The sequence below is a fragment of the Sesamum indicum genome, linkage group LG13, assembly GCF_000512975.1.
Source record: "Sesamum indicum cultivar Zhongzhi No. 13 linkage group LG13, S_indicum_v1.0, whole genome shotgun sequence".
In the NCBI taxonomy this organism is placed as follows: Eukaryota; Viridiplantae; Streptophyta; class Magnoliopsida; order Lamiales; family Pedaliaceae; genus Sesamum; species Sesamum indicum.
Window position 1 is genome coordinate 1,212,089 of NC_026157.1, and position 26,763 is coordinate 1,238,851.

A 26,763-nucleotide genomic window follows, 5' to 3' on the forward strand; every position below is an offset into this window, starting at 1 on the left:
GTGAGGGCTTCATGCTACTATGGCTATGGACTTGGTGGCATAGTGACCTTGACCCGGAGCATGACACTGACGAAGGGGTCGGGGTGTAGATTATGGTTTTTTTTTATATATATTTGTTCACCTTTAGTTTAGTAGCTAAGTACAATACCATGTATGCAGAAAAGGAATATACTGAATTGCACAAAAGACCAAAACACTACATCATAAACATTGCATAAACTAAAACATGATGGAATAAGTACTTTCTTACATTGGCCAATTACAATGATTCAACACATCTACCTCCCTAACTATACATTTTAGTGGATTTTTTGTCATGGTGCTTTAGAACCATAAATAGCATCACAATAAATACTATCAGGAATATTGCAAATATAATATAAAGCATACACTTGACAGTATATACCTTGCATAATTTGGCATGTAACAATGGAACTTCCTCAAGGAATCACAACCAAACTTCAGATACACATTGGAGGATCAATCTATTCAAACATCGCACAATATGTACCCTGCGTTGTCACAATAAAACAGTGAAAATCACATTAATTGTTGCCAAATAAACCATGACTTCGCATATATATATATATGTATATATTTATAATTTAAATAAAAAATGATAAAATATAATAATTCACATTCAATTAACTAATATTAGACCTTGGGCAACCACGGAACCTCCGTCCAGAATTTGATGTAGTCCATGATATTTTTGTAACAACATAATAACTACTTCGGCAGACAGCATCCAATCTAGTGGCAAATATTGCACTATGTCGACGTCTGCCACTACCAAAGTTCTCCGAGTGAAGATTGCCTATAGACCAGCTGTGACTAGGCGCCCCTTTATTTGAATCCATGGTTTAAGAGAGTTAAACACAAAAAAGCTTCTAGTATTTATAAGAAATTGCAGATGACCTACAAAGCATTTAGCGGTGCAACCTCACCGTTGGTATAGTCGTCTTCAATTCTAGGGCTCATCCAAATTTGGAGAAAATAGGGTTGTCTTTGTATGCTCCAATTTTTCTAAGAATTTGTTTAAAAAAAATTTGGCCAACCAAGGGCATACTCGTCATTTGGACTACAATCAACCAAAGTAAACGTTGGATGATTTTTAATCCAACAATTAAAATGCAGCATGTAAACACCTAATAAATAAATTTGGATTTTTTAAGCATCCATTTAATTAAAAATAGTCTTATCACGCATTTACTCAAATTCTAGAAGTAAATGGGGCCAGAGTGATCAAAGAACTAAATTGCACTATATTGTGTCCGCCCCAAACACTTGTTATCCTTCCCAATGGTATGCACCTTGTGTGCTCTAGCTGATTGCAAATAAATGTAAGACTATTTTCGGGGAGCTTATACTCAGAAATCCTGCATAGGATATGAATTATAAGTATAATTCCTCCAATCAAGTGGCTATGAATGTAGAAAGCTTATAGAATTGTTTGAACTACTATACCATAAAAATTCTTTGTGTCATTTATTTTCAACACTTCACATTTTTTACTTCTCCATTGCATGCAAGCATTTGCAAAGATGTGGAGTTTCGTTTGAGGTTTAAATGCATTCATTGAAAGTAGCCATAGACGATGAACTTTAAAGAGTTGAGAAGTGGAATGAATTTTTGAACTCGTTATAATGAATCGTTGTGGATTCGAGAAAAGATAAATAGTATCTGATGGGTATGGTCCAAGATAGATTGACCCAAAAAGAAATGCCAAGATCAAGCCAGGCCCGACAGCTCAGGAAAAAGTCAGTCCGTCCAAGGGTGCTAGGTTCAACCCAAGAAGGAGCACCCTGCAGGGTTCGGCCTAAGAGGGAGCCCACCACACCAGAACCTGTGCAAGAAGGAAGCCTGCTCCATCAAAATTGGACCAATAAAGAGGTCTAGTACGAAGGCCTATTGCACCTTCCCAAGGCCAGCCCGAGGGAAGGAAGCTACCCTCAAGGAATCGGACTGTTCAGCCTAAGAGGGCTCTCCACCAGGTAGGAGTCTTCACCAAAGGAGGACTCCTTTCTCATCCGAAAACTGGCTGCTCAAGGAGCGGATAAGGTGCAACCTTATCCCCCAGCATCCCACCCTCGTCGTCAAACACGTAGCTCCTCTAGAACTCTTGCTATAGGAGGACTCCTCCTCTATTAAATATGGGATGCACCCCTCAACAAGCAGCCCCTTCCACACTCGAAAAAACTCTCCTGATGTTACTCTGCTCTTTCAAATATCTTATTCTTGCTTACAAAATTCTCATTTCTCTCATAATTTCTCGTTACAATTTATCATTATATTTATTTCTTCTTAAATTCGAGACTAACTTAAACATCGAACTGCTAGCGCATTATTTTGCAGGTCCTCTTTCTCAAGTATTTTCACTCGATTAGTCCAAATCCAACATTAAGATTCAAGAACTTTGGACCCGTGCTAAAGTTGCATGCATCACTATCTATCTTTAGAATATAAAAAATTTAAATACAAAATAATGACACTATATAATTTTTTCATACGGCCCCTCGTACATATGCAAATAATCAATATATAGTGGGTCAAACTTTGTTATATATACAGACTTATCATATATTGTTTTTTTATATCATCAAGATCAAACTTCGTAATATATACAGAGGGCTTAATACAATTTATCCCCCTATAATATTGTAAATGAGTAAATTACCTCATATGATAGAAAAATAGTAATTTACCTCCTATATTTTTAAAAATGAAGCAATTCACCTCCTTAGACGGGGACGTAAATATTACTTCATTTTGAAAAACACAGAAAGGTAAGTTGCTGTATTTTAAAAAATACCGACGGATGAATTGCTATTTTTTTTAATAGAATAGTAATTTACTTGTTTGTAATATTATAATAAAAGTGTAAATATTTTTTTCCTACAGATATCATATATCAATAACAACAAAAGAATTGTGGAGGCCATGATAAAGTCACGGCTAAATTATTTTCAACTATGCCTGTAAAACTCTTAGCAACTTTACGACACGAACTATACTATACCTCCCTAGTTCAGCTAAATTGCATATTTGGTCCTATAAAGGAGGGTGGTGCCCTTTTTGGTCTCATGATTTACAGGAATTTGTTTTTAGTCCCAAAAGATTAAAATAGTTGCAAAGTTGGTCCATTTTTAATTTTCCGTCAATATTTAACGAAAAGTGTCAAAGTGCCGTTAACTCAAATATATTATTTTAATATAGAGATAATGATTTTTTTTTTTAATATATAGATCCTAAATCTAGTTTTCTTCTCCTCCCATATCTCCACCATCCGACCACTTCTCAGCGCGAGCTTACCACCTCGGAAAGCACCTCCAATGACAAGCATTTTGAAACCCCTCCCACCGCAAATTTTCAATTCGTTGGCAAGATATCTCAATTTTTTGCTCAAAAAATCCTAACCCATGCCCCCCATTTTCTAGCGCTTTTTTCTCCACTGTCCGATCACTTCTCGATGCAAGCTCACCATCGTCGGAAAACCCATCCGACGATGAACATTTTGATACCTCACCCACTGGAAATCTCTAATCAGTTGGCAAGTTATATCTACTTTTTTCTCAAAAAACTCTAATCTCTGTCCCCATCTTCTATCATTTTTTTCTCCGCCGTTCAACCACCTTTCGATTGAGTCTACCATCGTTGGAAAGCCAATCCGATGGCGAGCATTTTGATACCACATCCACCGCCAATCTCCTGTCTGTCGGCAAGTTATCATCATTTTTCCAATTTATATTTTTTTTTTTAAATTTCTTTATATATACATCTTACTTAAATTATATTTTCTATATTATATTTTTAAGATATGTATAATTTAAAACATGGTAGTTTAGTAATTTAAAAACGTGACCCCAGCTGAATTAATGGCACACGCACTGAGCATACAACTTTCTATCAAATATTGATGGAAAATTAAAAATGAGTGTTGCAACTATTTATAATTTTTTGGGACTAAAAACAAATTTCTGTAAAATATGGGATCGAAAATGACAGCGACCCTTTTTTGTAGTACCAAATATGCAATTTAGTCCACCTAGTTCCAACTATAATAACTTCATTAGTGAAGACTGAAGTGTCCAACGCCCCAACATCAAACATAGACGTTACGTTGCGCTATTTCAAACCATCAATCGATCGCTATTACCCACTCCTTCGAATCTTCCATCTTCTACAACCTTTGAGAATCATCAAAAAGCAAAAGCAAGAACTCAAAATTCTTGAATTTTACATGAGCCCCAGTTGGGTTCTCCTCCAAATTCTGAAAAATGATAGTGTTCAGAAGTCGTGCTTGCATGAAAAATCTCGCTCGGTTGTCAAATTTGGTGAACAGGAAAGAAGGATTAGCCTTCGGTTCAAGTTTTAGAAGACGGGCTTCCGTTGAAAGTGGCAGGAGCGAAGGTTTTGCTGAAGAATTGAGTAATGGGAAGCAGTTCGCGGCTCTGTGGGGGAATGGAGATTTTGGCAGGCTGGGATTAGGCAATTTGGAATCGCAGTGGAGGCCTAAGCCTATTTTTCCATCTGCTTTTGATGATCAGAGTTTGCAGGAGGTCGCTTGCGGGGGTGCTCACACTCTTTTTCTAACTGGTGAATTGCGTATTCCACGATTTTCTATTTTCTGATTTTATCCTCTGGATATTCGTTTTTTATGTCTAGGTTTGGTGATTTATTTGCTGAAAGATTAATGCAGGTTTAGTCTTTGGTTGGACATACATGCGATTAAGGATTTTTTAAATTTCTGAATGGACTGCTTACTTGTGTGTGTGGTCAGGAATTCAGGACTGACATCTAGGCATCTTTTCAAGCATGTGTTTTTCACATGGAAAAAGTTGTAGATAGACATGATTTAGAATGTTGTGTTTACCTGCGGTTGATGTTGCTCTTCAACTAGGAAGTTGCTATATTATTTTCCTTACTTTCTGGTGCAAATTTTTGCTTCAACGCAAAGATTTTTGTACTTTAGTTTTTCCGATCCAACGCAAAGTTCAGGCTTAAATGAGTTAAGGATCATAAGCTTGCAGTTCTGGAGTAAGCCTTTTTCTAATGAAAAGAGAAATTTCTGTTGAATATTGAATTGGTTGGTAGGTTTGCTGGAAAAAAGGTGGTCAGTTTTTGGATCAATAGATTTCACAGCCAACTCATTTCCCTTTGTGCCAATTGTATACTATTTTTGCATTATAAATGAGGTCTCACCAGGCATTTATTTGCCTCGCTCATATTGACTGTAGATGTTTGACCTTCCAAATTTACAATGACCTACAATGCTGCAAAATGAGAATATTTGTGGTGTTTATCATCAGCCTCTAGGTGCAGGCTGCAATGTTTTGTTAACCTATGTTGCTGAGAATTTATAGATTTGTATGCCATGGCTTATAAGTTAACGATGTTTGCAGTATTACTGGAGCTTTCTCTTTTGTTTGTTGTGATTATGCGTAATGATAGGACGCCTTCTGGAGCATTTGGTACAACATCGTAAAATTGTGCCTGATGCTTTCTATTATTGTGCTATCACCACTACTTGGTCTGGCTTTTTAACATAAGAAAGTTTGCTAGTAGGATTAGAGTTTTTCCATAGTTTCTTGGCCAAGATTTCACTTGTTGGACACGCATTTACGAGCTCTGAAAATTTAATGATCTTGCACTTCCGATTCTGCATAAAATACTATAAAATTTTATGAGGAAAAGAGAAAATTTGGGCTGCTAGCTTACTAGTGAAAACGAATAGGTTTACCAGCAAAATTCTAGCTTTTCTTACTAGAATTTCTCAGTTATTCATGTATATGTGATGCTTTACGTGGAGTGAATGAGGCCTTGACAAGCCTGGTCAGATCCTTCATTACTTCATCTTCATGTTTATTCCAGATGCATACAGCATACTCTAGGATTCCACTAGTCATTTTGCAAAGCAAATTGACAACTAGTTTCAATATTTTATTAGATATGGATAATTCTTTCAATTTCATGAGGCTCATAAAATCGAGTATCTTGCATTTGCAGAAACTGGAGATGTATATGCTACTGGTCTCAATGACTTCGGACAGCTAGGAATATCAGATTCTCAAAATTATACAACTGTATGATATCCCAAAGATCACAGCTTGACCATCTTATATTTGGAGCTTATTCATCTGATGGTCCATTTCCTTTTGGGTTCGCTAAGTCTGAGTCAGTGTTTTCTTTTCAATGGTTTTGATGCTTTATAGTGCTTCAAAATAAATTCCTTGATCCTAACTTGATTCGTCTTTTCTCTTGGTACAAACATTTGCTGCCACATTGCTTATACTGTGGTTTTGTTGTTAGATATATGGTAGAAAAATCTGTTGCACTTGAAGGTGAATTTCTGGTAGTATTATTTGTCAATTTTTGGCTGATATTATTTTCTATTTCTATGAAGGTATTTCCTTCCCTTCCAGTCCCCCTCTATCTCTCTATCAACATTTTTCTCAGGAGAAAGCTGAAAACAGCTTCTTCTGACTGTCAATTCTGAAACATGCATTAGCCCTACATCGCCACTCATTAATGTAAAGAGATTTCAAGTGGGTTAGAAGCAGGACAACTTGGCACTTGCAGACCACCAAAAGAGAAATTTACATTAGCCTGAAAATTCCTCGAGTAACAATGAGAGATGGAATGGAGTTATAACAATGAATGTAAGAAGTTTGTAAAGAACCAAGAGAAATAGAAACAATTGCAATTGCTGCTAAGTTCATGAAGATTCATAGCAGCTTTTGTTTTTGTTCGCATTATTCATGCTTTAAAGTACCTTTTCTAAAGTAAGAGAAGAACTGGGGATGGAAATAGGTATGGGAGGTCTAAACAGGCTCAGGACCCCCTTAATCTTGAAAATAGAAAGGGTCTTAGAATGGGTCTTATGTTCTAGTTTTGGAGCCTGACCCAGTTGAATTAAAATATCATACATTTTTAAAGTCTACTATGTATATTTTTGTGTCATGTATATATCCATATATGCATACATTATATACATACTCCCATATAAATCATAAATACATTACTCTCTGCATCGAAGTCACAAGATAAAATCTGATAATAGTTTGTATTCTAATGTATATGAATATAATCAATATGTTTGTATTTTTAGTGTTTCAAAACCTAGAACATGTACATATAAAATTTTAAGTAATTAGTCCTTTGTTAACAATGGGGACCTTATCTTTTTAGTATTTTTATAATTATAAGGTGGCTCTAGGGGGTCCAACATGGAACTTTGGCCGGTCATATCCTGGTTTTGTCAAACCCATTCCTGCCAGAAATAGCGGATATGCAGTGTTAATTTATACGCAAATGCTTAAAGTGTCAAAACATTGTTCGTTATATTTTGATCTTTTAGTATGATTGGTACGAGGGAATAGGTAAGGAATGGATGAGTATTCCTAAACTCATTCCAAACACATGCTTGGTATAACTTAGGAATATCAATACTCATTCCGTTAGGATTGGCCATTCCTATAAATATGGGATTAGGCATTCCCCTACTTACCCATGGGTTTAGCTATTCCCAATAGGTTGGGAATAGATTATTTTTATATATTGCTAAACTAACTTTTAATAAAATCATACCTGCAAGATTTATAGTCACAAAATTATGAATTATTTTGAATACATTAAGTAAAATAATATCAATATAAAATATTTAAATATATGTTACCAAAAATAAAAAATAAAATATAAAAATTTAAATTTTTAAATATTTTATTAAATATAATATAAAGTTAGTAACATCTTTATATGCATTTTACCAAATATTATTATATGGATAAAGTATTATATAATATCATATATACCATATATTGTTGTATTCTATATTTTCGATATGTATGTTGAAGTATATAAATAAGAAGTATTTATTAGACTAATTTAGATATATGAAAACATCCAAAAATATATGTTATAAATTTATAATTAATTTTACACTTCAAAATAATATTTCTTCTGTAATGCAATGTTGCTTAGTTGTTTTTTTTTATTTTTTAATTTTTAAGTTTCATTATTTACAAAACATATAAATGATAATTTGGAAAGTTTTGATTCAATTCTTTTTTTCATTCCTTTGGTAACCAAACATGGAAATGATATAACAAAATCATTTCATTCATATTTTTATTCCATTCCTAAGTTTATTCTATTCCCCCCAAATTCACCAACATGCCCTTTAGGATATGCATTTAAATAGGATTTACTATCTCTAGCTCTACTACAACGATTATGCTCTAAGGATATTAATGAGTTCTCCATAGGAAAGCTTTTATATGGTAGGTTCCGTGTGAGAGACACGGAACAAAGAGAAAGGGATGTTATTCAGCATAGATGAGACATGGAAACTGATTGACACTTTGGGCTATTAAAAGGTTCAATTAGTTCCTATAATGTTTAATTATGGAGTTTGCTATATTTAAAATTAAAAAGCAGATACATGTAAAAACTCAAATAAAGATCCTTATTTCAAGGGGCAATGCTGCTTATGCCCTACAAGATATTGCATAACTGCTTGTGGAAGGTTATAAATCTAGTTGACTAGAAGGCGTGAGAGGAGTTTACATCCTTCAGTTTGTGCTGTCAAACAAGAGTTGTATATCTCATCTCCATTTGTGAGAAGGAACAATGCACGAGATAATTCATTATGGTTTCTTCAGGCTTCTGTTCTTCCTGATTGTACTACTTTCTCAGAAACATATTCTCCCACATCTGGTTTCTTCTTGAAGTAATGTGCAAAACTTGTATAGATAGATTGGAGGTGGAAGAAACATAATGGAAATCCTTCTTATTGTAATGGTTGATTGCTCGTATATCTTTATTCTCAAGTAAGTTATATATGATGTCTAAATCTCTGTGCTTTTGTTTGCTAATGAAATTTTTCTGATTTTATTTTTCATATGTATTTAATACTCTGACAAGTGGAATAACTTATTATTTTGCCTAGAGTAGATGCTGCACTTGAAAAAAATTGTGTTCATTTGGAAATAATTATTGCAGGAGCCTCACAGGGTTTCACGTATTCCTAAAAAGATTATCAAAATTGCAGCTGGTTACCATCATTCTGCTGCTATTACGGGTGTGTTATTTTCTAATCTATGTTGTAGAATCCTTTTCATGTTTTTTCCCCTTTCATCATAGTCTATTTGTGCTGTTGTAGTTGATGGAGAACTCTATGTATGGGGGAAAAATGCAAATGGACAGCTTGGCCTTGGAAAAAGTAAGCAAACGGCCTTAGGGCCTTCTGATACTGTCTTATGGTTTTTGGTCTTTTAAGTGACTGCAAATGGTAATTCATAATTAGCCCTGCTAAAGTATTTGAATAAAAATCATTTGGGTCCCTTATAATCCATATAGACTAAATATCTTTTCATCATCATCAATGATACTAATTACAATGAGAACAATGATTGACTACCTCCTCCCGAACAGATTGCTCTTTGATTGTTTCATTAATTTTCTCCTCCGTATCTCATATCAAGTGTTGATTCTGTAATACAATTCATTTTGGTAGTGCTGCGATAATGTTGTGTCAACCACTGATTATAATAACAACTCAATTTTGGTAACAATCTGCAGAGGCAGAAAAGATCATTCCTCTTCCCCGTAAAGTTGAATGCTTGGATGGAGTTGCCATTAAAATGGTATCTTTAGGATTTGAACACTCAATTGCTGTTACAGGTCGGGATACAATATCTGGAAGTACTTATGAGGAATTCACCTTGTTATATTCTTCGGACTTCACAGTTACTGGTTTATTGCTCTGTTGACAATTGTTTTACATTGTCCTCAACTATACATCTGTTGCCCAGATAACGGCGAAGCTTTGAGTTGGGGAGGAGGTGAGTCTGGACGACTTGGTCATGGACATGAATCAAGCATTTTGGGATTTCAAAAAAGTGGCAGGTTCTTTTGTATCTTTAAATTAGCAACTGATAGTTAGAGTTTTTAGATGATCCTGAAAATTCCTAAGTTTCGTTAAATGCTTGTTACCAGACTACAACTTGCAGACCTTATAAAGAGAGGTTTGGTTTCTGAAAACGAAGCAAGAGCAAAGATTAAAAATTGGAGAGGAAGAGGGAGGAACACATGATAGAGGATGGATGGGTGATAGTGTCCATTTAGGTTTTATAGGATTGTACCTCCTTAAAGTAATTCAGAATAGTAAAAGTTGGAATTTAGTGTGTTCTAAAGGTTTAATTTCAAGATCTAACCACACTCTTTGTACAGTTGGGGAACAAAATGACATTTATATTTTTGATACTTTTATCTTTGAAGACTACGACATTTGTATGGGATTCATTGCAAAAACACCTTCAGGAAAAGTATTTAAAGATATACCTCTTTAGGATGCATAAATAATTACCATGACACAAAGAGGCAGAAAGTCATTCTATAACTGATAATTTGACTTGCATCTGGCCTTTGTAATGGAGCAAATTTCAAGGGCAGGTTTTTGTAATTATGAAAGATGAAGAGGAGGACATGGAATTTAGCTATTTCAAAGTGGGGATAATGAAATAAGCCCTATTATTTCTATGAAGCAATTTGTATCAGCTATCAGCTTTCTGTTTATCCCCATTTTTATATTAAATCTTTCTGTCTCTGGTCTCAAATGCAGTGAGTATACACCACGGCTAATCAAGGGGTTTGAGGGAGTCAAGGTACATGTATTCTGGCATCATTTTTCGTGATTTGGTTCCATATATCACTTTGATGAAATCTTCCAGTCTGAGCACATTTTGTTTACCAGATGTTCACAATATTGGTTTTACAATGTTAGGTCAAAAGTGTTTCTGCTGGAATGATGCATTCTGCCTGCATTTGTGGTATATCACTTATGCTTTTATGTTTAATGTGCTCTGTTGATTTGAACATCTCAAACACTGAATCCTGACTTCACATTTGTTTGAATTTCACAGAAAATGGTTCCGTGTATTTCTTTGGAGAAAGAGAATTAGGAAAATGGGTAACATTTAAATCCTTCAGTTTTCGAGCAATCTACATTTTGTTTAAACTCACGGTTCTTGTTGTTTTCAGTCTGACAGATATTAATATCTTTTTTGACCATTAGGGTTTTGGCAAAGCAAAGAGTGTGACAACTCCAGCTGCAATTAGTGCACTCCCATTTTCAGAAGAGGTGGCCTGTGGCGGTTACCACACCTGTGTTATTTCAAGTAATCCTTTCGCCTAAGTAATTTTTTCGCTTCAGTTTCCTTTCCAAGCATGTCTAAAATGAAGAAATATTTCATGTAGCTGGAGCATCTCCATGTTGGGTAGGACAGCCTAGGGAGATATTTTGTACTGATATTTTGCTTCTCTGGTTGGTTTATGCCATCTATGCATTTTAGAACTAATATCCAGTACGCACATTTACTTTCACATTTCTCATCTCTTTTTTCCTTTTTTAATTTAACATTTCTGATCTTGTTTTTTTTAATGTAACATTTCTGTTTTGGTTGTTTCAGTCACAGACAGATGCATGGATCTTATTTTTTTCAAAACTTCCCTTGGATGCCACTCTTGTTTCATCCTAGATGTTAGTTCAGAGGGAGCAGTTCTTCCCTACGTCAGGAAACTGAGATTTTAAATTGCAATTACTCTTTATGAGGAATTAAGAGAGAGCTTGAGATTTTCCTGTTCTATCTTGTCATACTTGCAAAAAGAAAGTTTTCATCCCATTATTTTACTTTATATATGTAAAAGAAATCTGTTTTTCGCATCTTAACCAATTCTCATAGGTCGTTTGATAGTTGAAGAAACCATCCTCAGATTTATTGAGATGTTTAAAGTTTCTTCTCATTTGTTGATTCTATGTTCAACATGTTACTTTGTTGTGCATCTGTAGCCTGCTCTTTTCTGGAAAGCTGATTCCTGTATGTAATATCTTTTATCAAGCAGACGGTGGAGAACTGTACACATGGGGCTCCAATGAGAATGGTTGTCTTGGTATCGGGTATATGCACTTACATATAGGTGTTTCTTAAAAGTAACTGGTTATGTTACCTTTTCTGCATGCAAACAATAGATACTTCATGTAGTCATTTGGTTGGCATATTTTTTATTTATTTATTTATTTTCTCATTTGGTTGACATTATATATCAGCGGCACAGATATCAATGATTCACCTGAAAGAGTTGAAGGTCCATTCTCTAGGCAGCCTGTTAGCAAGGTTTGTAATGACAACTTATCTAGAAATTTTGGGTGCATATGTTATTGCGTTCCTTCTGCTAGAAATGCCATTCTTTAACTCATAATTGAGTCTATCTCTTTATACAATAATGATATATATACGAAGATGTTTTTCTAATTTAAGAATAGTCACGCTCTATCTTATATGTTTTACAATTTTATTGTATCCAGGTATCCTGTGGTTGGAAGCATACAGCAGCAATTTCTGGTAAACACTCTGACTAGTATTCTGATTAATATTGGTATACTTTGTCTACTATATTGTTTGCAAAATTAACATACAACTTGATCAACTTTCTATGCAAATAATGTTCATATGTATAGTGAATATCCTGTTGTAATTCCTAAACCAGACGCACTTTATTGTTTACTGGCATGTTGTGAAAGACATTTGCAACCCCACTAATTCCTATCATGAACACTTTATATGGTTTATAGTTTTATATAATTTATTCTCTTCCCAATCCAAGATGGAGAAGTAACAAGTTTTCTGTTATATGTATGGTCTGATTCTTAGTGATCCAAATTATTTACTGATGTGTAGGAGGCGATGTTTACACGTGGGGCTGGGGTGGTTCAAATGGAACATTTAAAGAAGACGGGCATTCACCAGGCGGACAATTGGTTAGCCGTTTATTTCTTTCATATCCGTTGCATAATTTCTTCTCTATTCAGTTATATCTGATTCTGTTCAGCCTTTAGAATTTGTCCATGTGAAAATAATTAAGTTACATTTGCATTGATGGATTTAAAATTTGAATTTCAAATTCCTAGTAACAAATCCTTTGGATACGTTTGGATAACTCTATAAGGATGACAAATGATTCCATTCTCATCTAGAACAAGAACTATGTTTGTGAAATTGATGGGTTTTAAACTTTATTTACACATTTGAAGTACCTTGTCTAAATCTTTTTATAAAATTCAAATTCATGCATCCAAACACATTATTTTAGAGAGGGTCATTCGTTCTCAAGATGCTTATACAACTTAATCTTTTGTAGGAAAAACAAAAAAATGATTGGATTAATTGATTAGATTGTATTTTTATATTATTAGTGGTGTCAAATCAATATATTCTTTTGTTTTAATAAACTTAATAGTTTTTTTTTATATTGTTAGTAGTGTGACATCTATACATTTTTTATTTAATTAAAATTAATTAGTTATATAGAATTGTTAGTGATGTCATATTAATGCATTATGAAAAACTATATTATTAGTTTATTATGTTAATGACAGAGAAAAATGATATATGCATGTATATATATAATGATGGTTTGAATAAGAATATATATGAACAAATATGTTTTCACTCCAAACATGTGTTTCGAAAATTAAAAACTGGGAACTGTCTTCTTATATTCTCACTACTGCCCATAGGTAGATGATGAGATTTAGCTATTTCTGAGTTGTTGGTACACAGGCTGATACCGTTTTCTTTCACGTTCCGAGATCTATCTTATGGAATAAACACACAAAGAATATTAAAATAGTAGTTTGGGTAGTATACCAATACATGCACAAGCTTTCCTTCTGGTTTCTCTGTGAGAATTCAGGTGGGAGCTAAGCACTATGTTTCTTCCTTTACATTTCAGCCATTTTAACAGTTTCAAGAAAACAGTACATTTTTCCTCTTTTCTAATCTCTATCTCCGTACAACACTCTCATATATTTAAGATCAATTTCTTTTTCCTCTTTAACATAATAGGTTGAAACATAACCTTTGTGTTTGCAGTGCAAAGCAAAATATAGGTGATTAAAAAGTATATGTTGAGATGAACATTGACTTAAAATTTAAGGACCAAGATCATTGGAGGGTAAGAGCCGAGTTGTTTATCACTGATGTTCCTTAAAGTGCTAAAAACCCATTTGATTTATAAACTAAAGTCAATTGCAGAATCAGTTGGTGTTCAGCTAAGGTTGTGTAAAAGAACTTATAAGCTAATACATTTTCTAAGATGCTCAATGTTTTAAAAAAAGAAGCATTTGAAGTGTTTTGATAAAATAAAATCATAAAATTAAAAGATGTCAGTCATTACTGATGACGAATTTTTAATTAATACAATTAAGAAGTTTGTCAAGATCTTAAAAATAACTTAGGAACTCTTTCCTTTTCATAAAGTAGCTTGCGAAATTTTAACATTTTGGATTTTATAAGCTACTTTGTTTAAGAAAAAATCGAATACTTTACCACGTTTTATGAGCTGTTAAACAAAACAACTTATAAAATATTTTAAGGAGTTTGTAGGATCAAGCAAATTGCCTCTTATCAAAGAGCTATTTGGATTAGCCTGAAGTTGAAATCGACAGAACTCTAGTAAGAGACGATTCGTAATTTAGATGAGGATAGGATTGATTTGTGCAGCAGTATGCAATGGATACACCAAATAAATAGTCCAAATTGATGATCATATGTGTTGTTTGAGATTGCGTCCAATTTCCATGTGTCAAAATTGCTTCCCACTTTAGACGGTTGTGGTGCCCATCACGTCTGTCATTCTTCTCATCCTTTCTATAGAAAGAAAAACCGCAAAAGGGATTTTTTGTTTTATTTTCCATGATGTATTACTCCACTATGTACTGATCTCATCTTTAGATTTATGTCTACATTTTCACTAATCTACAACGAAATTATATTGCCATTTGAAGGGTCAAGGTGACGATATTGACTACACTGAACCAATGTTGCTTGACTTTAACAAGAGCCTTAAAGCATTACAAATATCTTGTGGATTTAATCATACAGCTGCCATATTCCAATGTATCTGACTCAAGACCGACATTTTTGTTCTGTTCCGTTCCTCACTAAACATCAGAGAGATTGATAAGTCGTACCACATTTCTGCTTGATTCTTTCAAGGTTTATGAAAATCTGCAAACGTGTGAATGCGTTCTCAACAATATGAGGTCAGTAACTGCTATTTCTCCATATATACTCCTCCAGATTAAATCATTCGAATATAGTTTAGTGAATAAATTCTGAGCCCAGATGTTATGCTCGTGTATACTTTTGTTGTATATATTTTATGGGACGTCATTATGTATCTTTCACTGCATGAAGAACACAGTGTGATGGAGATTGGAGACTCTTTACCATTTTCTGCGTTTGCAACTTTGTTGAACATTAGAACTGTTTTACCATTAAGCTCGCTCGTCGACATGTCATCATACTTAATATTCCACCCGTGAAGAATAAGTTGTGGTGTAAGGCTTAAGCACTGCCCGCCGGTCTCTATGGTTGTTACATTCTGGTACTGTAATGTAACCTTTCTAATTTACAATATGAAGCATTTCTTAGTTATTTTGAATATGGTTGATGGCCTCACTTTATGCTATTGGGAATTTGTTGTACGTTTTATTTCATTCTCCCTGGATTTATTGTTGTTCAAGTGCATCAATCCCAGACTGATCCAAAAGTTCTGCTTAAGCTTTTAAATGAGGTAGTCGTTGACGCATTGCATCTGTTTGATTTGATGTAGAACTTTAGATGAGAGGAAAAAAAGTCGTATGTTATGTTACTTTTTCATTATTAATAGTAGGAACCATATGCATTGAACGTGATACTTATTATTTCGACAAGATGTTGGTATTTCATTAAGCAATAATATTCTAAAAGTTCAATTAAGCAAAAATATAAAGTAATTCATATCATTATTTTGAAATTTAATAGGTACTTTATAAATAAAAAACATCTTATTCATCAAGTTAAGTGAATATGAACTTTTAGAAATTATTGTAAAAGCTTCCATTCAATGAAAATTCAAAAGCGAAATAACAATGACTAAATAAGTTATGTTAACACATAGTTTTGTTATTTATTTGCTTGTCTGATTTTGTTGGTGGAAGAAATTATCTTATTTGGTTTCATGAAATTTTTGGAATTTTTAGATGACATTATTAATCATCTCCCGATGTTTGGCGTTTAAATTTTAATGTCATCTTTTTTATTCATTCTTTTACTACTTTCATCTTCTTCAAGATACTGCATCATGTTTCTTATCAATTTGATGTATTTTACTTTATCAACTTTATTTGAAATTTTAAAGATTAGTGAGTCAATTTATATTTTACTTTCGATTTTCTTCTTTAATAGGAAATATATCCTCTTTTCTTTTTTTTTTTAGTTATAGAAACGGTGATTTCATAATTTACATTAATTTTAGTTCCACTGCTAATGTGATGTAATCTTTTGTGTTTTTATCTTTAATTCTCAGTTTTTAAAACAGTAACTAAAATAAAAATATATTTATTTTTATGTATTTTTATTTTATTTATAAAAATTTAACACCACGGTTCAATATAAAATATAATTTTATTAATTAATTCAACTATATTCTCATTTCAAACCAATCTCTTTACAAAATTAAAACCACATATTTTTCAATAAAAATTAAAACCTGAAAATGAAAACACATATTCTCCTACCGAAAATGAAAACCATGACGTGAGCCTTTGTCACTCAACTGTACATGCGCAACAACAGACCAACAGTGGGTGAAGTAAGTTCCTTACGAACCTAAGGGACAGTAGAAAACTTCCAAAATCAAATGATTGGTTAGGTCAGAATTAAATGATTGGTCCTAGGTATATTTCTCTGTAATGTCATGTGCTCCACAGTTGCTCTCGAAGCATATAAGAACAGCATACGGGGAGTAAGCGGTAGATACCTCAAAACAGTACTTTTCTTGCGGCTTGGGTCTCGCTCTTGTGTCTGCTTGTACCTAGTGTATCCACAAAACTTGTAGTATTCCAAATCAACGTCGTACTTCCAGTACAACATGCAACTATTCTTACAGTCAATCTTCTCAATGGGTAAATCGAAATCCTTTATCAACTTTTTCGTACTGTAGTAATCTCCTGATAGGGTGTGACCGGGGGCAATATTTTATGAGCCCATTGGGATATTTGACCATATGATCGCTCAGAAATATGGTCGTCCGCCTTGATATTCATCAACTTAGCAACAGATGTCAATTGAGATTCGGTGCAATCATCCCACAATGACTGGTTAGCAGCATGCACTACACCATAAAATCGGTCTGCCAACCCTGACACATAATTAAAGGGGCAACTGCCGTAATAAAATGAACAATGACCGGCATTAGTAGGGTAGGATCTCGTACCATCATCAAGCACACCATAGTGGTAAGAAGAAAAATAACTCGATCCGGCTGCATAAAAAACCATCCTCTGCACCCTATCTATTTATTGTTCATGACCCTAGTCTGAATAATTACCATCCTCATCGGCAGTTGGGGTTTGCTCCGCTTGAACTAGAGGGGCAGTCACAACATTAAAGTACTCCTACACTCTCTCCTTGCCATGCGAAGTCCAACTATAATATTCTGGCATAAACCCCCGCATACACAAGTGATAACCGACATCGTCGGGTATTCAGAACTTTGTGTTTTGCACATCCGACAAGGGCACCTAATTTTGTCTCTATCCATATGTCCATGCTGACACTTGGCCCATTCTATGAAAGTCTTGACCCCATTATCAAACTATGGTGTAAGACCTGCCCTCCTCGGGAGGTTCTTATCAACATCCATTTCCTCAGTTGTCGTAACATGATGATATATAACTGCATATTCACATGTTTACATATATATTTCATTATATAATCCGACCTATAAATTTATAAATATTACATTACACTAATTAAGAATACATAACATATAAGATTAAAAAAATCACAAAATTAAAATAAGTAAACTATAATTTAATTAACAAAAGGGGTAAATTAGTCATTGTTACTTGATCAACAAGCTCAACAAATTAGCAGTTGCCGGTCCAAAAATTAAGCAATAATCTAACTGATCAAGTGTATATGCACGAAAATCAAAGAGATATTGAGAGTGTGTGTGGTTAATAAGCAATTCTACAACAAATAAAGTAAAATAAAAACAACTTGCTACACATATATAAGCTATTTTGTACGGGCTATTGTGACGGCCTTTGGAATGAAAAATATAGCCATTAAAAAATATAGCCATCATATTAATGCTCGCGTTTGGAACAGTTTTTGTAATACTATCTGGTAAAAACAATTGTCGATACTCACGCAGTTTTTGTAACACCTTTTCAACATACACTTTCTCGTGGTTTTTTCCATGATCATTGTAACGACTTCACATTTTTCACAGGAGCTGTTACAAATATTTCGCGTCGTTACAGAATTCATATGAAAATAGTAAAAGCCAAATATATGTAATGTGTTTTGTGACAGTTGACATTATACGAAAAGATGGCCATCCCTAACTTCACAAATAATTAAAAAAATCATTACACATTGTAATGGCCATAATCTTTAAACGACTTTACGGATACGTTAATATTATAATGGCTTCGGCCGTTACAAATAACTTAAATTGTTACCAACCCTTACATGACGTCATCATATCCTATCCGTTATAAATATGTAACAAAGTAGTGCATACGGCCGTTCGAAATGAGCCGTTACAAATATCGCATTCTTTTATAGCGAGAATGTTGTTTAAGAAACAGGTACAACTTGAATTCCGTTTATCAATCAACTATTCTAACGGGTACGGCAAACCGTCACAAGAGCCGGCCCTAATTTCAGACGGCTTTTCTGACACCGTTACAATTTTTTTGTAACGAAAATACGTGTTATGGGTGTTTTTCACATTACAAAATCCGTACCAAATATTGACCACCTGTTCCAAATTATATATCACCCGTTCCAAATACCCATTCCAAACAATTAATTTTTTTTACAGTGAACTGTCCACAAATTTTTTTCTAAACAGGTTGGATGTAACCTCATATGTGGTTTTGAATTTACGTTTTTGCACTTACTGTATGAACATCTACTTTTCACCAACATATATGCATGCTAATTTTTATCCCAATTTATACCTATATTTTTCGGTAGATTTATCTCGTATATCCACTTTTGCAATTATCTTAACATTGTTACGGAAATACATGCTCACAAAAATATAACTTAAGTAATGTGCACATACTTATACTGCATTAAAAAATACAGGAGAAATAAAATTTTTGGTCCTATAAGTTAGGCTCGTTTTACTTTTGGTTTTATTCATTACAGGATTAGCACTTTTAATTCTGTAACTTAAAAAAAATACAACTTTTGGTCATCATCCATTTTTTTGTCCACAATTAACGGTGTAGCTCACGTACTTAGCGTGTGATCATTAAGTATTTTTGGCTGGAGAGAAACTTGATTTATTGTCCAATTTGAGACCATTTTGGGGAAAGATATAACTATATTTGAGGGAAAAAATAAAGTTTAAAGAAAATTAGGGTAATAAACATCTCTTCTTCACAAAAATTGAATCTTATCCTTCTCATATTTCTATAAGTTGAAGTCAAGTATAAGCAATACAAAGAATCATGTCTTCCACAAATGGATCAAATAGGCTAAATGAAGCACTCATATGCTACTATTGAAAAAAGTACAAATTTTTCCTCTAACCAAAAATATTTAACAGCAATGTGACCTACATTGTTAAAATGTAGATGGAAAAGTGCATGAGAATAAAAAATACTAATTTTTGTAAGTTATGGAACTAAAAGTGCTAATCTCATAATAAATAGAACCAAAATTGACATGAACTTAACTTATGGAACTTCTATTTCCCCAAAAATACATATTTCACTAATATAAAAATAAAAGTAGAGATGTAAACAAATAGAAATATTTGTCTCCGTATCATCTCAGACAAAGGAGAGGTGGTCGTTCGCTTTCAACTTATACAGCTTTTCACTAAGCTTTGTACTCATACCCCACAAAAGAAAGAAACATTAATTCATTGTTGAATAGGTTATGGCACTCAACAATTACTGTAATAAAGACATTTAATTCAATCTAGCGACAAACATGCAACACGAATTACCATTCGTCGCAAAAGCGCATAAGTTCCCCGAGATCCACATCGACGTTCATATCACCAGACTCATCCATCACCTTCGGCGACGGCACTGCAAGATCATGCAGAACCGTCGACGTCTCCCCTGTTTGTTTCTCGATATCGTCAACCACCACAGTTTCCATATTGGTCATTTCAAGCAAGTTGCTCCACCACCTTATGCATTCATCAACTTTGGTCGATGGATGTTGCTTGTTTTCAGGAGCTCCATCAGTTGTCGGGACAAGATTATTGGATTGAGGTACTGTTTTTCTTGTTTCCCTGGGCCATGGCACTTGCAGATTGGAAGGAATCCGAGGTCGGGGTCTTAAGATGTTGGTAGAGGTAATGGTTTTCTCGACTTCGGCCCTCCCCGTTTTATTAATGTGGCTGTTCCAGAAGTTCTTCACGTCGTTTCCTGTTCTTCCCGGAAGTCTACCAGCTATCAACGACCATCTATATTGAAAAGGAAAAATATGCAAGCAATTTCTTTGTAATATAACAAATGAGTACATTATTACTCATAAAAAAGACAACAATTTACTTCCTTGTTTTTAAGAAAATGCAGCTATTTTACCTCTATGTATTTTTTTAAAATGAAGTAATTGACTTTTGTAAATTGCTTTATTTTAAAAAGGAATAATTACACTTCCTTTCCCTGAGGTTTATACGTAGACTTCCTGTGGTTTGAGAAATTACATGTAGCACCTATGAAGTTTGTTTATGTTTAACAAATAAGTCCTTTATTTAGTCAAAATTCACCGAATTTGCTAATATTAACAAAAGAAATTAGAAAAAAAAAATTATATTAACCCCTGATTGATTTATTGCAAATCAAATAAATTTTTTTTATGATCAAATTACCCTTATATGTTTTCATACGTTAATGCATGTGACAAGGTATATCTTCACCGTTATAAGGGTAGTTTAGTCCGAAAAAAATTATTTGACTTGCAATAAGTCAATCAAGGATAAATATCAATTTCATTCAGTTTTTTTTTTGTTGTTGTTAATATCAGCAAATTTAATGAATTTTGACTAATGGAAGAACTCATTTGTTAGACGAACGCAAACCTTAGGGGTGTTAAATGTAATTGCGCAAACCACAGGGGGTCTATTTTGTAATTACACCAAACCTCAGGAAAGGAGAGTGTAATTTTTCCTTTTGAAAAACATAGGGGGACAAATTACTATTATTTATTTTTTTTTATAAAAGAGTAATTCATTCATTTACAATATCATTGGGAGGTAAATTGCATTAAATCCATGATAATTATTAACGCAAAGTTTTAATGAGTTTAAGAGTTACAGTATTTTTTTAAAAATTTATGTATAATACAATATCAACTGTATTTATTTGAATAATTAATTTAAAAATTTATAAAAGATTGGACAAATTTGGAAATAATGTAATTAGACTTTAACTCTTAAATTTTATATAACCCCTAACCCTCTTTGAGAATGTTCTACTTATAATCATAGTACCTCTGTCTTCTGTAATTATCATATGTACATAATTAAAAGGGGTAAAATGTGATAAAATAATAGTTCTAATTAATTGTTATTAGAAAACAAAAATTATTGTTATGTGTTTTCTTCCATTGAGGGTTTCTACTTTTGAGAAAGTGCTTATTATAGAGAAAATTGAAAATTATGATAATGCTTCCTCATTTTAAATATGTTCATAACTATCTTATTTAATACTATTTTTCCTTTTTGTTTTGTCATATTTAATTTCCGTTAGAACCCAAAATAAACTAAGGGTACTGTATTTGAATTTGAACGAAAAATTTAGAAATTTTTTTTCAAACGACTCAATTTGAAATCCATACATATTTATCATAATATAGTTCAGAATCAGAACGAAAGAATTTGAAATCCTTTAAATTTAGAATTCTCCAAACATATACAAAAAATTTATGATTTTAAATCCGTAAATCCAAATGCAACCTAAAATAAAAATTGGACAGTGGACTCAAATTAAGTAAGTAACTTACCTGTTGCCTAATAGCTTATGAAGCCTGATAATGAGATCAACTTCATCTTTTGTAAATCGACCTTTGTTAATATCTGGCTTGAGATAATTCAACCATCTCAACCTGCAACTCTTCCTGCATCTGTTCAGTCCTGCAAATTCAACCCAAACTAGCAACTTGGGCTTGCATGCAAGAAAATATGCAATTTTAGCATGCAGAATTGTTAGTGAATTGACACAAAACTATAATTACTTGCTCTTATAGGGACGAGATGCCACTTCCCTTCTCCGTAGTTCTCAATGCATTTCTTCAAGAGGGCATCTTCTTCAGGGGTCCAAGTACCTTTCCTCACTCCATCGGACATATTGTTCTTCATATTGTGTTCTAGACCTCTCTTTGCTGCTTCTGCAACTCTCTATGTTGTGGGATCTACGACGTATGGTTTATATAGAACTATTTGACACGTCTAAGCATGTGAAAAAGGGTATTTGGCTAAATTTATTTTGAAACATCTTACAGTTATTTTAATAATTTTTAAAGTGTTTGGATAAATAAGAATTTAAAATTTACAAGATTATAGAGCATTCGGCGCATGCAATAAGCTCTTCATGCTAATTATAATAATAATGAACCAAAAAACCATCAAAATTTTAGAATTTAAAATTATATATATAAATAGATCATTTTGTTTTGGAGGGAAAAATGCTAGTTATTTAAAGGATACTAACAGAATATAAGTGTATTTTTGTTTATTGGATATTAAGATTAAAGCGCTTAAAAATATTCTAAAAAAAGTCGGGGAAAATTAACTTTTTCCTGAAAAAACTTATAAGATCCAATTCTTTTTATTTTAAAATTTTATAAATTCATATACAATCTCAAATATCACATAAGATTTATTGAGGAGCTTATAAACTCTGCCAAACGCCGGGTTAGTCAAACATCAATCTGGCTATCTGCTATTTTGATTAATTAATCATATATATAAACACAAATATTTCCAAAATACAATAACAGGTATAATTAGTTGTTGTTGATTTATTTTTTTATGAAATAGTTGACAGGTCCATGAGCACCTATCATAGTTACTGAAATAAGCAACCCTCATAAAATGATGAGTTGGATTAGAGTACGCTAAAACATAACTTTATAGGATGTCGAACCATGAGAACCTTATCAGGTTATCAGTTCTACTGCTGATGTGACGTAATTTTTGGTGTTTTTTGTTTTTAATTTTCAGTTTTTAAAACAGTAACTAAAATAAAAATATATTTATTTTTATGTATTTTCATTTGATTTATAAAACTTTAACACCACGGTTCAATGAGAAATATAATTTTATTAATTAGTTCAACCATATGCTCATTTCGAACCAAAATCTTTACAAAATTAAAACCACATATTTTTCACTAAAAATTAAAAACTGAAAATGAAAACACATATTTTTCTACCGAAAATTTTGTAAAACCATGAGGGACATTTGGAATTGATAGCAGTGGGACAGGAGAAGTTGCACTTTAGGTCCTATTGTTTACGGGTTTAGCACATTTAGTTTCATAAGATAAATATTGTAATATTTTTGGTCCCACAGAATAAAAAATTAGCATATTTGATCCCATAACATGAAACTTATGGTACATTTGATTCCACAAAATAAAAACAACTTTATATCCTATGGGACCAAAATGTGCAACAACCATGACGTGAGCCTTTGTCACTCAACTGTACGTGCATGCAACAACAGACCAACAGTGGGTGAAGAAAGTTCCTTACGGACAGTAGAAAACTTACAAAATCAAATGATTGGTCAGGTCAGAATTAAATGATTGGTCCTAGGTATATTTCTCTGTATTTTGTGTATAAATTAAATAATAAAAAATTGTCGTATTAATAATGAATTGTATAATGCTCACGCAACTTAATATTTACAATTTTTTAATTTTTCATTGCGTAACAAAATTTTCAATAGAGCTAAGCTGATTGCATGAAGTGGAAATGTTGAAGGGCATGCGCAGGCAATATAAAAAAAATAAATTATTTTTATTACAAATTTTATTGTTTAAAAACTATAATAAATTCAAAATACAAGAAACGGCTCAATTAATAGTTATGAAAAAAATCAGTGTCGAGTTAATTAATAAATAAAATTCTCATTGTTAATTTGCATTATTCCATAAAAAAAATTACTTGCTAATGATGATTTTAATTAGTATCAAACTTTTCGGTAGCTACTGAACTATTCTTCTATAGCGTAATACTTTTTATAACAACCAGACAAAACATATGTGATAACATAAATTCTTAACTATAACTAATCAATATTTGTCATTATTTTTTGATCTCACTTATAAAAACAACAATAATAGTTAATTATAATTAACAATATTCATCAAAATATTAATTTTTTACTTTTGATCATAACCCGTATATAAAATCATGAAAAGAAATACTACGTTTCATTGGTAGCTTGTAGACTTCCGAAGAGAACAATAAACGACACGAAGGTCGGACCCCCATGCAAGGACGAACAAACAAGTTAAGGTTGGACTTTTAGGTACAAGGATTGTTGGGTGGCATAACCTACATGTTCAGCTGTTCATGCAAGGACGGCTCCACGTGCAAGAATTGAAGTTCCTTGCCAACATTCGGTTTCCGCTTTCACCTCTCTAGGGCTTGTCCTTTGTGCTTAGTCTGACAGGGAAGGGTAGGGAGTGAAGGCTTATAATAGGTTACTTGTGCTATCCACTGTCGGGGGTTGAGGGGTCGCCTTAGTAAATTTTGAAATGCAAAAATTTTCATCAAGTAAGTAGTGGGGAGATTCAGATGTGAACTTGTGTCGATCGGTTGAATTTGGATTAAATATATGTTAAATATAATATATTTATCGTGTGATTGATGTAAAATTCAAAAACAGTGACTAACTGCATAACATGCATGATACACTTATTTTGTAATTGATTTGGATCGATCGAATCTATTTGGGGAAGAGTTTTTTCCTAATTAATCGGCGTGTGTGACAATTTTTAAACTATAAAAATTATAAAAATTGAGTTTTATGAGCACTGTTGTCGCACTCATTACGTTACTATGCTTTAATATCATTAATCATAACTATAATTCATTTTATAAAATATTTCAAATAAAATCAATACGATAAAATCCTATACTTTAACCAATATATTATCCATGCCTCAAGTAATTAAAAACATTATAAAAAAGACCTAAATGTACTTTTGATCCTCTATTTTTGGCACTTTGGCATTTATCTTTCCATGATTGCAAAAAACTCTTGTTAATTTTTGACATTTCACAATTTTGATTCTTCTATTGCTGGATTTTTCTAAAATTCATCAGAATAAATTATTTGCTCGTCACGTAGTTCATTTAAATTGAGGTTTTTGTTTTGATTGGTTCACTTTTACCAATATAAACAAAAAATTAAAAAGTGAATAATGTGGCATAAGATTTATTTCGACAACTTTTGCAAAATTCGACATTGAAAGGACCAAAATGGAAAAATGTGAAAAGTTATAAGACCCTTTTTCAGCTCCTAAAAAAATAAAGGATAAAAAATACAGAAATCGAGAAGGGCACATGATTTGTTCCGACAACTTTTATAATGCAACGCCTGAAGGACCAAAGTCGTGAAATATCAAAAAATTACAGAATTATTTGCAATCCCTAGAAAGATAAAGATAAAAGTACCAAAGTACCAAAATTACAGACAAAAAATATATTTAAGCATTATAAAAACATTGTATTTACTGCTGAGTAGTAGTATTTATGGACCCCTCCAGCAGGAAAAAAGTAAAAGTTCTAGTTATATAAGAAATCTTTAAATACAATTTCAGTCAAAGTCTAACACTCTATAATTGTGTAGCTAAAATTTCAAGCTCAAGATGACACTGTTGACCCACCTATAAGACTGACGACACAGTTTATCATTCAATCCGGCTCTGTGAATTATTTGCTGAAAAATGTACGGAAAGGAGAATAAGTTGCTATTCAATAAGTATAGATAAGCTAACTAGCTTGTACACACACACACATACATATGAAGTACTATACATCTCATGCAATTGAACCAACCAACAAATGTTCGTCATGCAACTACAATAAATTTAAAAAGTAATATATACCAATTATCATATTTCATCCACAATATATTATTTACACACATAAATAGACGATCTTAGAACTTCATGATTTCACATAATTCAATAAAAGAAGAAGACATACATTCTCCATAATTGTTCACTTATATTGAGCTCTAGAATATGGTATAGAACTTTTGAAGAATGTTATTTTCTCTCCCTTGACTCCTTTTTTGAATGATTGATTCTTTCTAGTATATTTGAGGTTATGTTGTAGGGTAGAGAGAGGACCAATCGGATCAGTTGAGTCACAATCTTTCATTGAGTCACGACTCTTCATAATCACAACTAGTAGTGCTTAATGAGAGTCATTGCGGTGGTATGTTTTTATGTCGACATAGTTCCTTCCATGAACTATAACATTAATCTTTAATTTAATTATGAGTAGGATGGTGTTGTATTATGTGGGCAATAACTTAATTAAAATGCCCACTTGGCAAGCCCACACCCGACCGACCTGGATGGCCCAATCACCGACCCGCTCTGCCCCGACCCCGTTTGGATTCTTACTACTTATTCCCTAACCCTAAACCTAATGTTCA

General features: G+C 32.9%; 2 protein-coding genes across 5 annotated transcripts; one reads left to right on the forward strand and one right to left on the reverse strand.

The window, feature by feature from the left end:
- Positions 4,101-15,289, forward strand: LOC105176059 (ultraviolet-B receptor UVR8). Of its 4 annotated transcripts, none has more exons than XM_011098737.2 (15): positions 4,101-4,596; positions 6,007-6,083; positions 9,001-9,079; positions 9,161-9,220; positions 9,580-9,681; positions 9,813-9,906; positions 10,622-10,664; positions 10,784-10,829; positions 10,923-10,969; positions 11,075-11,177; positions 11,899-11,956; positions 12,107-12,173; positions 12,365-12,401; positions 12,738-12,817; positions 14,846-15,289. In XM_011098737.2, the coding sequence occupies exons 1-15, from the start codon at positions 4,278-4,280 to the stop codon at positions 14,963-14,965; spliced, it is 1,332 nt and encodes a 443-aa protein (XP_011097039.1). In that variant the 5' UTR covers positions 4,101-4,277; the 3' UTR covers positions 14,966-15,289. The 4 variants fall into 4 exon arrangements, with proteins under 4 accessions (XP_011097039.1, XP_020554242.1, XP_011097040.1 ...); XM_020698583.1 differs by having other exon boundaries at positions 15,057-15,289; XM_011098738.2 differs by having other exon boundaries at positions 11,902-11,956.
- Positions 20,076-22,443, reverse strand: LOC105176081 (transcription factor MYB114-like). The gene is made up of 3 exons (XM_011098780.1): positions 22,320-22,443; positions 22,089-22,218; positions 20,076-20,547 (listed from the first exon to the last, which is right to left on the reverse strand). Exons 1-3 carry the CDS (start codon positions 22,441-22,443, stop codon positions 20,076-20,078), a joined length of 726 nt encoding a protein of 241 aa, XP_011097082.1.

Coding starts and splice junctions, on each gene's coding strand:
- LOC105176059 (XM_020698583.1), top strand. CDS start 4,278: ATGATAGTGTTCAGAAGTCGTGCTTGCATGAAAAATCTCGCTCGGTTG. Junction 10,830..10,922: donor GCATTCTGCCTGCATTTGTG/GTATATCACTTA, acceptor TGAATTTCACAG/AAAATGGTTCCGTGTATTTC. Junction 10,970..11,074: donor AAAGAGAATTAGGAAAATGG/GTAACATTTAAA, acceptor TTTGACCATTAG/GGTTTTGGCAAAGCAAAGAG.
- LOC105176081 (XM_011098780.1), bottom strand. CDS start 22,443: ATGAAGAACAATATGTCCGATGGAGTGAGGAAAGGTACTTGGACCCCT. Junction 22,219..22,319: donor TCTCGTCCCTATAAGAGCAA/GTAATTATAGTT, acceptor TTGAATTTGCAG/GACTGAACAGATGCAGGAAG. Junction 20,548..22,088: donor CATAAGCTATTAGGCAACAG/GTAAGTTACTTA, acceptor TTTTCAATATAG/ATGGTCGTTGATAGCTGGTA.